Below are 13,255 nucleotides of genomic sequence, written 5' to 3'. Positions count from 1 at the left end.
AAAAGTGTGAAATGTTTATTTCTCTATCTCAAGTTAAATACAACATTACTAATTTGTACTTCTACCATATACACAGTAACATCATTCGCATTTACTTTGATACATTCAACTATCCCTGAAAATGAATGTGAACACACCCATAGATGATATTATTCGGTACTGTTTCAGTTATTTTTGTCAAACAGGGTGAGCGTCCATTGGAAATTACGAAATGTTTGCTAATTTTTGGCTCACAGAAAATGAGCACACATTCTTTCTAGGAAAGCCGATGAAAGCACGACTGAAAGGGTCCTTTAGGAGTAAATGACTTAGATAATTGTACAATTTGACTCTCCCCGTTTATGGTCAGAGGCTGTTGATACTGTAGAGGCACTTTCGGCTGAAAGATAAAATAGGAAAATATTTGATAAATAATCTGAACACGTGGAAAAGTCGTTTAGGTATTTTTTTTAAAAACTCTCTACTCTACGCTGTTTCGCTGTATTGAGGACAAGGTAATTCACAAGAGCTTTAGCTCTTGATCTTATTCTGATTGATAGCAAACGCTCATAGACCACTTTCATAAATGGCTGCCGGATTAATATTCTTTTGTTTAAATTTAAATTTGCCTGGGTGGCCTCGCTTGAGATAATGTATTCTTTTGAATTTTGTACTGGAGAACGAGGCCACCTAGGCAAATTTAAATTTAAACAAAAGAATATTAATCCAGCAGCCATTTATGAAAGTGGTCTATAAAGGCGTCTTTCGTATGGATCATTAACGACTGCATACCTTTTTCGTTATCACTTGTACACCGTGAAGTATTTTTCACAATTCACTTAGCCAGAGGTTTAATTTAACAGATAAAGAAGCGTTGCCTGTGCTGTTCTGTTGTAAAACACGCAGGAAGTGGCTTGAGCATGATAGAAGTGTAGGAAGAAACCCGAGACTTCACTGCACGAGTGATGTGTGCAAACAATATTTTATCAAGGAGTATAATAAACTGAGGAGATAACTTGCCCGGAATCAGAAATAAATAACGAAGTGTCCGCTTTCCATGAATGTCGTATGATTAATGTCTTATTTATTATTAAAACGGAAACCCCTGACGCCGGATTTAAAACTAGCAGGAGCTTGTGCTTGCCGCAGATTGGTAGGTATGCTGTTCCACATCACCGCACCACTATGGCTTTAACTGTTTTTTAGAAAATCGGTGTGGGGGAGTGGAACAGCTAGTTCGTCCTCACAATTCCTAAGAGAATAGGTAGATACTGCACTCCCATCGGTAAACATTGATTTCAAATAATCAAGGGCGAGACCATTAAGAGATTTATGGACCATAGTGGCTGTATTTAATTCTCGTTGAGGATTAAGTTTTTGCCAGCCTAGTCTAACAAAGAGATCATCCGCACTGGCATCATATGAAGAAGAGGTCAAAATACGCGCAGCGCGATTCTGTAGTTTTTGTAGTTTAATGGAAAGAGATTCATTGCGATTCCCCCTTACGACACTACGGTAATCGAAGAGGTTGAACAAAAGCATTATAGATGTATAAGAGCGTTTCAAAAGGAACAAAAGATCTGCTTGCTTCTCTTCAAGATGCCAAAGTTGGAGGCAGTTTTTTTGGATATATGTGCGATATGTACGTTCCAATGTCGTGATATGTCGTGCTGCTGTTTCTATTTTCTTCAAATGATGGAATTCCGTTGTCATCTAACTTCTTTTCTTCGTTCGATTTATCTAATTAACTTAGATCAACATTCGCCAGCCATTCCGACTCATCGTCGTTAGAAAAATAATTTAAATTGTCTGCCATTTTTTTTCGTAACTTCAATCCAATCCGTCGCTTGAACGATGCAAGAAAACCTGTCTGCCCGGTTCTCTGGGAGTACAAATATCGCGAGATATTTGTACTCGTTTTGGGCGTCATTGGTAATCAACGAAGCACAGTTAAATAATAAATACGCGGACATACATAGGAGTGATATACGGACACATACGAGAACATATAGCTACGTACGAGTAATATTCGGATACATCCAAGTACACACGGGTTAAAGTTTGCCATTTTTCTCTTTATCTTGCAAGAGAACCGTTAGAACTAGTTGCGTGCGAAGTATCTGTACAAAGACATACTAGTGCTCGGCATTCATCCCCACGACGACAACGCGCGTGATTAAAAATAGTGATACCTTTTTACTGAGTGGTATGAAAAGTGGTGTACGCATAAAAGATGGAAATTTTCGCGTTGTAGACCTCTTGTTAATCGCTTTTGTTTGGCCAAATTTGGTAGAATTGTCCATCGTGATCGCGGGATCAAAGAAAGTCGCACAGCGTAGAAACCAATTTGACATAATAATAATAATAATAATAATAATAATAATAATAATAATAATACTACTGAAACGCTTTTTATTTTTTTTTGGTGTGATATCACACCAAAAAAGAAAAAAAAAGAAAAAAAAAAAAAACGTTTCAGTATGAGCGTTCTACGCCCGGGAATAACGTTGAAGCCTTAAGCAACGCCAGCTAGCGAGAGGCTTGCAAGAAGTCATGCACTAATTATAGGTGCCAGATATTTTGGAAACCTCTTGCCAGTTCATTTGCTTCAGCAGATCATGGCCTTCTACTTCCTCGCGGGCTTAGAAATGCTCGTGCCACAGCACTTATGAGTGATAAACCTGTTTGCAGGCTAAAATCAAAAGTGATCTTGTAAAAGAGACTGTAATATATGAAATTCATATGTGTGAACTGTGGTTTAACAAATGAATATGAAAACCATCTTCGCAGGAATGAACAATACATACGCAGAAGTGAAAATAAGGCCTAAAAAAATTCAGGGCTGTACGGGATTCGAACCCACGACCTCCGCGATGTGCTTATGGGTGGTTTGCACGTTACGTCATTGCCGCCATGTTGGTGGACGTAAACAATAGATATCTCATTGGCTCCTTTTGTTCGTCGCATTTGTTCCTTTCACCATTGTTACTCGTGTCTCTAGAGATTGGTTGCAAACCACCACAAAATGACCAACACAATGACCACAGTGGTAATGGTTCAAATCCCTTACTGGCTAGAATTTTTTCAGGCCATATTTTCACTACTGCTTAAGTTTTGTTCATTACTTTATTACATTCATATTCATGCTCTTTTAAGTCACGACAAGGGCTGCCCTCATTACTTCTTTTGTTAACGAGCAAAAAACGAGAAAGGCCAGAGCAGGCGCCACAGGAGCGAGTATGTCGCAAAGTTGACGAGGAATCTAAGGACGTATTTGGAAAACTTTACACATGAAGCTCTAGTAACCTTGACTGTCCTTATTGTTTCAGTTTATAGACAAACTGATTCTGTTCACGTTTGCATGACTTTGATAGTATATAATCACATTATGACTTGTTTCACGCGATCAAGAAGTAAAGAAATACAATTTAGATGATTTCCTCTGAACTTTGTACATCGCCTCAGAATATTGCCACCATTTATGTGTCTCGCAATAAGTTGCAATTTTAAAACCTGAAAGAAGTACTGAGAGTATTGTCGATTCTTAAATGGATAATAATACATGGGCGTGTGAAGGAATTTCTCCATAAATGTTCCACTCAATAGCTCACGAGTTATAGAGTTGAACACGATTTACTTGATTTCAATTTGCGTCCTTTGTACAGAATGAATCAATCATCTTGATTTGCAATACATACAAGGATATTCTGTGGGAACTTAGATCTAAATCAGATCTATCCCTGTAAGAAGAGAAAACAATTTGAGGCAGAAAGTAATACCTGGGATAAAGTGTGGCCAATCTTGAAATATGACTGAATCATTCAGATTGTGGAATACAACCGATGCCGCCATCACACTAGCGAATTCCTTCCACTTCTCATTTGAAGACTGCTTTTCATCTACAAAGTCTTCGATGCCCTTGACCACCACCCATTCGGTTTTAAAGTCATGAGCTGCTATGAAAAGACCTAGATAAGAGAAAAACGTTTGTTTATATTTCTTTTTTAAATTTTTTGCAAGTGGCGAAATATTGTAATATTCAACCAGGAAATTCATCAATAAAAAACTATAGTTAAAAAAAATTTTAATAACGGTGACGTTTCGACGTTAGCATAACGTTATCATCAAGTCAAAATATGAATGAAAGGAGTATCTAGACAAATCGTGAAACAGAGAAAGCTAATTACACAATAGGTTATATGTATATACAGGTGACAATGAAAGATAAAAACAATGATATTAAACATAAAAGATACAAATAAATGGTTGGAAAAAGAAAGAATAAACGCAAAGTGACTCTATTTAAGTGACAGGAGGGTTCTTTCGTGCTTAGCAACCCCTGCGTGCATCCATAACTCAAAAGTGTACGCTGTGGTGTTCACTATTTGCTAATTATTTTTACTTTACATTTGTACGTTTAGGTAGATATTTAAGCCAAATGTTACAATTAATACTGATGCAACTTTTTATTCATCTACCTATTTATTCATGACTCCACAAACTGCAAAGCTTTAATCCTTATCTTGTGTAAAAAAAGGAAACAGTTATTACTATTATTATTATCATAATTAACAGCAAAAATATCTTGCAGTCTGACACAATCACTGTTAAAATACACATTATAAAGTTGTTGCAAAGTCTTCATTCTATAAAGTATGCAGTTTCTTGGACCAGCAGAGACAATTCCAGAACACTTTTTCAAATCACTTCCTTCAGGCTACATATGCGAAAAGTCAGGAAAATTTGACACACTGCTGAAATATCTTTGGCCCATCAATTATAACCATCGTGATTCTCACCTTCACCTTCTATTTCAACCGCATCTGCTTCACGTTGTTGGTTATTTTTGTCCTTGTTTGCCTCTGAGACACACAGAACCACTCCATCGCAGTGCACTTTGGCATTGTAACAAGCCCCATTTTTCAAAGGTGCCTCCCACCCATCAGCCATGCTTCTTACCAGATTATTCATAAATTTAGCGGGGGGGAGTTTATATTTAGCTGTAATCAGCATTGATGAAACAACAACATCCCCTCGCTTGACCCTTCCTTTCACACCACTGAAGGCACCAACAGAAAAAGTAGCCTTGGGTTTCAGTAACAAGATGGCATCTTTTGCAGCAGATAAAGAGCCCCCAGGAACATCAGAACCTTTGCTGCACCTCATCAATGCAATTTTCATTTTCTTTCCTTGACCATCACCCGTGCACCCAAAGTACACATGGCCAATACTTCCGTGGTAACTCCTAAAGGGTTCCTTCAGGTAGGCAAAGCAGCTTAAGAACTCACAGTCCTCCACTGTTAATAACAGAACATCAACAGGGAGTTCAACATTGCACCAAGGAGAAGAGGTTTTGGGAAGATCACTCATCTGTGGAAGCGTAACACTGAGCTCTGGTGGGTTCGCAATTTCTTTGTATGCTGATCTTTTTACCACTGGGTCTATTACTATCTCCAAAAAAGAAATAATGAGGTTAACATTTTCTATCATTTACATAAGGCAATAAATTAAAAATTATTTTGAGGGTGCACTGAATACCAGATGAAAAATTCCCAAGGAAGTGCATGGCCAATTTTTAGTTAACACAGTTTAAGAACTGTTTTGAGTAACAACACTAGTCTGACTGATAACTTTATTGACTTCTTGCCAAAAAAAAAACAATTTGGAGAAAGTTCCTTCACTTTAACTCCGAACTATGCCTAACAGGAATCAAGATAATTATGATTTTTATCTCCACTAATAAAAAGGATAGATGTAGATAAAAAATTTATACCATTTACCATGGTTTGAAATTTCAAAAAGTATCATTGCCATGCAGAATTTGTCTACATAGAAGCTTGTTGTTTGACCGAGAAGGTTTGCTATCTTAACCTCAAAAAATATATATTCTGGTTGAGAATAAGTTTTATGTGTAGCCCTTCATTGTTGAAACAGATTGCCATATCATGCAGAAATAAGGAAGGAGACTTTGTTACGAAACAGATAAGAAGCCATGTTATACCAAAGAAGGTTTCAGCACATTTGTAGACAACTCTCTAAAAGTTAGATTACTGTTTTGAATCTCAAAACAATGTTTGGTCGGTGTCACAATTTCAAACTCTTTTTTTAAATGGCAAGAAAAAGAACCCTCTGGTTTCTAGAGCAGACTTTGCCTTAAATACCTTTACTAAAATTGACAAATACTGTTGACACTACAGAGCAAGTTTAAGACTCAGTATCAACAAAAAAATTGCACATAGTGTACCTTTAATACCTGATTTTTTCCTCCAAATGTCACTGGAACCATCCATGTCCTTTTCCTTCCTTGCTTTTTTAACTGTTTCATCTTCATGTGATTTGTCTGTGAAGCAGTTATCATCCTTAAACCACTCTCTTAAGAATTCTTGGTGGTATTCAATGAGATGTCCATCCATACAATCATTTTTGATCTCATTGATAGCATCCTCACACCAGGCTCCTCCTATACGCAGAAAGGTGTCTTTGATGTCTTTCCAGTAGATACTAAAAGTTTCATTGTCCACTGAAGCATTAGTAGCAAGACTGTAAAGCCTGTCTCGGAGGTTCTTAATGCGAGTGATGTCAGCTTTTGAAGAGGTGTCTGTTTCTGAAGGAATGTTTTTCCCTAGAAGAAGTAGCAGTAGTGAAGTCTCAAAGTCCCTTGAGGAAACTAAAGATTTGATAACAGGATACAGTCTGCGCCACTGGGGGTGACTCAGGACTCTTTTCTTTCGCAATGTTTGTAATTCCTCTTTTATTTTCGAATCAGTCAGAGCTTTGTAAATTTTTTCTTCTGGACATACCTTGTCAAAGATCTCTCTTAACACCAGGCGTCCAACTCCAACAAAAAGTTTACAAAGTTTGGTATAATTTTGGTTTTCATTGGTAGAAGGATTGGTGGAACAATCCATAAAAACCTTTCTCCTGTAAATTAAGAGATAGTTCTATTTATTATAGACAACTTACTAAAACTCTAACTGTAACAAAGCTTTGATGACTTTCAATCCAAAATACTAAAATATCCTTCATCATTCAGCAAATGCATGAAACCTCAGCCAGCATATGTTATAGCCCATCCATTTAATTTTGTGCAACTACATTGGCTAACTTACATCATGTGGAGCAAATTCAAATAATTATCTTCTGATTATTTATGTGAAAAAGAAACAAATGGGAAAAAGCTAGCTCAAGAGTTCTCTTTTTCATCTTTAAGAGCTGCTGACTGTAAATATCGAGAATCTGCCAACAGTTGCAAAATTGTGTAGTTCATTTTCAATTTTCTACAGGACCCTTATAAGGAGCCTTTTTTGAAAATTATATAAAAAAGTTCTATCCTCCTTCTTTTCTCCAAAAAATTGCAAAGTTCAAAATATGCCTAGATGGTCCCCTCCCCCATAAAGCAATGAAAAATTATGCAACTTTGTATGCTACAACAATGCAATCCCGCTTTTTAATTTTGTGTGCTAGCAGATTGCCCTTTTATCTCTTGGAAAATATTAGTATCTTGTTATAATGTTGCATTAAGTCTGAATAGTGACACGTTGAGATAAAGTACTTCATGTCTTTTTTTTTCAGAGATAAAATAGAAGTCAACTTCAGTGGCCTATGAAGGTCTGCCATGTATATTAATTTTATAAATCATAATCTACCCCCCCTTACAGTCAAACTAAGTGAAGCGTACCCCTCAAGATTACATTAATAAATTGATCATCAATTGCATTACATTTTTTGTCACTTTAACCCAAACTATTTTAAAGCTGGACATGCTGCTTATGGCAGACCAAGAAAGAAACTTTGAGGAATTACACTACAAGGATGAAGCTTAAAGAAGATATATATTTTGATTTGTAAATATATCACACCAGACTTTTTTAGAGGCCTTTAAAAGGCTCATGACAGCTGTTCAGCAGTTCACATTGCATTTTTCACAAAGTAGCCCAAACTCTTTTAAACCTGGATGCACTGCTTATAGCAGGCCAAGATACAGACTTAGAGGAATTAAAATACAAGGATAAAGCTTAAAGATGTATATTATGATTTGTAAGTATATATGGCAGTCCCCTTCATAGGCCACCGAAGTTGACCTCTATTTTACCTCTGTGAAAAAGACGCAAAATACCTTATTTCAATGAGTCACTATTCAGACTTAACGTAACAATATAACAAGAAACTAATATTTTCCAAGAGATAAAAGGACAATCTGCTAGCACACAGAATTAAAAAGCAGGATTGCATTGCATTGTAGCAGACAAAAATGCCAAAGTCACATAATTTTTCATTGCTTTACAGGGGAAACAATGGCCATCAGATCTAGATGTATTTTGAACTTTTCGATTTTTCAGAGAAAAAAAAGCGTAGTAGAAAATTTTAATATAATTTTCCAAAAAGGCTCATTAAAAGGGTCCTTTAGAAAAAATTAAAATGAACAACAAAATTTTGCAACTGTCAGTGGATTTTCAATATTTACCGTCAGTGGCTCTTAATACTTTACATGGAAGAAACATAGACTTGTTTCACAGAATCTAGTCGTGTAATATTAAAAAGCTTACCTAAAATGCAGAAAGTATAGAAAACTTAACACTAATTGCTGTAATTCACGACACAAAAATTAAACTGTGGGGTAATAAAATAATTACCCTCACCCCACCTTTGGCTTGCTAATATGTTGGCTGATAATATCCTTTGCAAGGACGCTGTCCTCAAAATTTCACATTTGTTCTCAAAGTTTCCCCTCTTGGCCAAATATTAATTTTTTGGACTATACCTTGGCCATGGACTTTATCAGCCAGCATGCCAGCCACATAAAGAGGTCTATTTACAGAATGATAAACAAGTTGGAGACATTCTTCAACTGATAGTCATTAGAGGCCCTCAGTCATAACATTTACCATTTGCACAGTTTGGTGAGACCTATGCGACTAAAAGTTATTTATTATCCATCAACATCAACATCAACATCATTAGAAACTGTTTGGAAAAAAGGTGCAGCATTTTTATTTGAGAATAAGAAAAATGGTAAGTTTTGAGCTCAGTAAAGAAATATAGAAAGATGTTTTTTCATCTAGTCACGAGAGTGGGGCAAAGAAAAAAATTCTGTGTCCCCATGAGAAATTGAACCTCAGACCTTTGGATTCTGTGCTCCAATGCTCTACCAATGAGCCACAGAGACTCTATGGTGAGCAAGGCCCATCAAGAAGTATGTATGAGAAAGAAAGTAAGGTTGAAGACTCAACACAGACATACTCACTTGCTACGTTATCAAATGGTAAATTGCTGAAAATAGGGATACGAATAGCAATTCTGAGAATCATTTAACAAATGGTTAGAAAATAAGAACATCTCCAATATCCATGCAGGAAGTGCTGACAGGAGTACCAAGCCATGAGTTTGATTTATTTTCTTACTATTGCTCATGCAGAATGCAACATGAAAGTTTAATACATTTGGTCTATATATATGTTATAGTTTGCTTTATGTTTCAGGTCAAATTTGTTTCAAAAAGTTTTAATTTATAGCTTCCTGGAATATCTTAATTAAATAAATCTTCAACATAGCAATCATTCTTAAATAGAACAAGCTTTCCCTCTGTGTCAGAGTATTTACATTAAGCCAATTGGATTTCAAATACAAAGAATCTGGCTGGTGATATTTTCTAGGTCATTCAAGATCATACCAGTCACAGAGTCAAGACATGAGAGTATGAAAATACTCCTGTAGAGTAATTCTGAGGCATTGTCATAGGTGACAGGAATTTGCAGAAATATAACAATACCAAATCTTTGAGAGCACTTAGGCTAAGTTGACTTTGTATATACCAGTAATCTGTCCTTCTGACTGGTTGTATTTCCCTATCCATCCAAGACCCCACCAGCCAAAGAGAAAAGACCATAGAGAAAAGACCATAGAGAATGAAAATATTCCTGAAGAGTGGTTCCAATACAGTGAAAGACAAGAGAAGGATGTAGAAAAGTATTCCATCAATCCAAATGTTAGTGAAATTGGACTACATATGAGCTGTCCCTTTGTCCAGTATTAAATACAGATCAGCGCTCTAAGCTCAATTTTTCAAAATGTCGCCGTTTGGTCACACCCCTCCCCCTAGAGAAAAAAACACGGAAGGGGAGGACACTTCATGATACATTACACGATGGGCTAATGCACCAAACGGCACGTTTTAACACTTAGGTTTGCTACTGAAAGAGAAAGAAAAGGAAGAGACTGTCTAGTAGCAAATGCGATTTAATTCAACATTACAAAGCTGCTGAGACTGTGCAACATTGCCAATTGCCCCTTCAAATCGATTCAATTTGCCATTTTTTTACGCAGTTGAGTTTCTGAACGACGAGAGGCGAAAAGAGAAACGCAGGTGATGCCACCGCTTGTACTATTGACTAAATTTGTCCTATTGTTGATAATTTTTCAAGCAAGTTTCTCTTTGAATCTGTTGGTCGCCAACTGGCGACTTTCGCCAAAATTTTAGTTGCCAAATATTTTTTTCACTCGCCATGGCGACCACCACAGCTTAGAGTGCTGTAGATATACAGATCCTACCAGAAAGAGATAAAACAAAGGAACCTTTGATTTTGAGGATGTTTTGCAGCAATTTTGCAACAAATCAATGCACTCTCATGGTAATACAAAGTCTTGTTTATATTTGCAAGCATAAGTCCACACCTCTAGGGTAGTAAGCTAATGCTCTGAATATAAAAATTCCGATCTACAAATGTGAAGGAAACAAGAAAAGAATTAATTGATTATATCCTTACAACAGTGTGAATCCTCCCTCTTAGAAAAGTTACTGCCATCAGAAAATGTAGTGCAGCTCTCCATGAGGCCAAGTCAAATTAATTGCTTTCATTACAATTGAGATGTTACATTATTAGTGAAAGATGTCCATTTCACAATCTCACATTGTTAAAAGAAATTAGGGCAGTTTTCTATCTAGTGTTAATATAAGTCAAGGGACTGTGAGTCGAGTTCTTTCAGCATTTAGCAGAGCAATCAGAAGGAGTGGCCAACTTATTGTGAAGTGTGGTCTATGGTCAATCTCCTTGATGTGAGGTTTCTTTTAGATCAAATAATTCTCATTTGATATTGTGCAGTTTGGGATGGTCATTTGAGCTTACTGGTTCCTTAATGATGGGTAGCACAATCATGACTCCATTTTGCGTTACAAGGGCCAAAAATGCTTTCAATGCTAAAATGCTCTAATTATTGTTTCTCTATGTCCACTTTTGCTCTTAATGTTTGTTTCAAGCAAATTCATGAAAAATAGCCATTAAAAGCTGATATATTGGGATTAATAAGAAAGAACCCACAGAATGTAGTCATGACCATGCTACACATCAATGTAAACACCAAGAGCAAGGAATATCAGGTAAAACTCTGCAGACCTCATTGTGGGCTGAGAGGTTGTTTATATTCTATCATTACACTTACTCGCTCACTCAACAGGACAGTGTAATGGCTTTGCCTCAACAGGAGGCAGTATAAGCATAATCAAAGTAACTGTGAGCCACTGGACTTGAATAACGATTAATGAAACGCTGGGACTGGACTTTTTGTGTATTAATTCATAGCTCAAGGGGTCCACTTCCAGGAAATGTTTTTACAATGCCTTTTTTTCATTCTTTTCACAAGCACCAGCACAATTTTCTAGGTTTATTAAGGTTGTATTTTGACATTTTTTCAATGACAAGAGTGTTCATGCAACAAAAATTATCGAGGGGTTCTTCCTGATGCAGAAATTTAAAATAGGAAGATAATTTTGCTTAAATAACCATTGTCCACAGACTGAGATATCAATTGTCTGCGTATTGCCTCCATTTCAGTTGTTTAATTGTAAAATTTTCTTCTCTGAGTATGTGTAAATGTGGCACAGTGGATTGGCTAGTAGCCAGCCAAGAAAGTGAGAGGCTGTGAGTTCAAATCCTACAATGCACGATATCTATTTATTTTTTATTTTTCTTATTAACAGCGTCGTTTATGCATAAAAATATGGGGAAAAACAGCATTTGCCTTTCTAAAGTTTGTGTTTAAAAATTATCAGGAGTATATTAATTATTCGAGAATTGGTCCAGCAGCCTTTGTCGGGCCTTAAGTTATCACTAGTGTCATAGGATTACGAAGGGAAAACCATGACAACTTTACCTTACAACAGAATCGAGGAGGGAAAATCTTGAAGTGTTGCGCTTTACGAAACACTAGGCCACGATTTCTAACAATTTGGTTCTAAATCAGTCTTTCAGAGGAGAGATCTGCGTTGGCAGCCAAAGCGCACCGACCCTCGGGCCATGTTAAGCTAGACTTCCTGCAAATATAACACACTTAAAGCAAAGTTTACCTTCTTTTCCCACAATCACTTGCTAAAATCCATCCTTCGGCTTCTCTCTCACCCCGCTACCGGTTTCAGTAGCTTTGATTTGCCAAATCATCCACGGCGAGTTCCACAGCCGCCATGTCTCTCGGGTGATGCTATATCGAAGGCGCTCGTCGAGGGTCGAACTCACAAATTTATAGTACAGCGGTTAACTATAAAATATGTCATGTAAGCTGTACCACTTATTCCCAACGAAAAGTTCAAACCCGAAATGTGTAAGATCGCACTGAACAAAGTATAAAGATATACAAAAACTAATACAAATGTTTTCAGTGTGTTTGAGCTAATTTACAAGGTTGTCAATGCGCTAATAAACCTAACATTCACGTTTGAATTTTAGACGGTAGCTTCATCTCTTAAAAAGTAAAGTTTGAGAGAGATTCTCCTTGGAGCGTTAAGTCAAGTTTTTTAGTAATGTAATACGAAAAACTTGTCAACACTGAAACATCAAATGATTCGTAAAATAACGAACAAGATTTTCAGGAATTGTACACAGCCTAGCCTAGTCTTAAGTCAGTCCCACACTAGGAAGAATCTTCTCCAATATCAATTTACGTCACTAATCTGCAACGATTTTGTAAAATGAACTAAAATCTAGAATTAGGGTTTTAGATTTGCCATTCACCTTTCTCTTTTCAGTATAGTTTTAGATATGCTTTTACTTATCAGATTATTAGACTTTGCATCTGTTCAGATTTGACTCCGTTATTCATAGTTTTCCAGACACTTTGACAAAAAAAAAAGGAGTAGATGTGAGCCGAAAGGGAGTTATTTTGGATCGTTTTTTACGCTGTTAATATTTTGTATTGTAGAGGATTTTATGAAATTACTCCTAACAAGGGCAGACAAAGAAGTTAGAGAGAGTCTCTGAGAAATCCACTTTTATGCAGCTTGCGTGTG

General features: G+C 36.6%; 1 protein-coding gene across 8 annotated transcripts; it reads right to left on the bottom strand.

Moving 5' to 3' along the window:
• On the bottom strand, positions 1 to 12,478 carry LOC148727244 (uncharacterized). 8 transcript variants are annotated; one of them, XM_088728294.1, is made up of 5 exons: positions 12,320 to 12,478; positions 6,224 to 6,900; positions 4,779 to 5,426; positions 3,759 to 3,947; positions 1 to 379 (listed from the first exon to the last, which is right to left on the bottom strand). In XM_088728294.1, exons 2-5 carry the CDS (start codon positions 6,885 to 6,887, stop codon positions 309 to 311), a joined length of 1,572 nt encoding a protein of 523 aa, XP_088584420.1. In that variant the 5' UTR covers positions 6,888 to 6,900; positions 12,320 to 12,478; the 3' UTR covers positions 1 to 308. The 8 variants fall into 8 exon arrangements, with proteins under 8 accessions (XP_088584420.1, XP_088584424.1, XP_088584422.1 ...); XM_088728298.1 differs by having other exon boundaries at positions 4,785 to 5,426; XM_088728296.1 differs by having other exon boundaries at positions 4,779 to 5,420.
• Between the last annotated feature and the right edge of the window lie 777 nt (positions 12,479 to 13,255).

The sequence above is a fragment of the Stylophora pistillata genome, chromosome 7 (genome assembly GCF_964205215.1).
Source record: "Stylophora pistillata chromosome 7, jaStyPist1.2, whole genome shotgun sequence".
In the NCBI taxonomy this organism is placed as follows: Eukaryota; Metazoa; Cnidaria; class Anthozoa; order Scleractinia; family Pocilloporidae; genus Stylophora; species Stylophora pistillata.
Note: the sequence above shows the minus strand (reverse complement) of the source record. Positions and strands in the feature narration are given on the sequence as shown.

What these genes read in the sequence shown, in the direction of transcription:
- LOC148727244 (XM_088728294.1), bottom strand. Translation starts at nt 6,887, where the DNA reads ATGGATTGTTCCACCAATCCTTCTACCAATGAAAACCAAAATTATACC. An exon ending in GGTTGAAATAGAAGGTGAAG is followed by an intron (nt 3,948 to 4,778) that starts GTGAGAATCACG and finishes TCTCTTATCTAG; the next exon opens with GTCTTTTCATAGCAGCTCAT. An exon ending in TTGGCCACACTTTATCCCAG is followed by an intron (nt 380 to 3,758) that starts GTATTACTTTCT and finishes TTTATCTTTCAG; the next exon opens with CCGAAAGTGCCTCTACAGTA.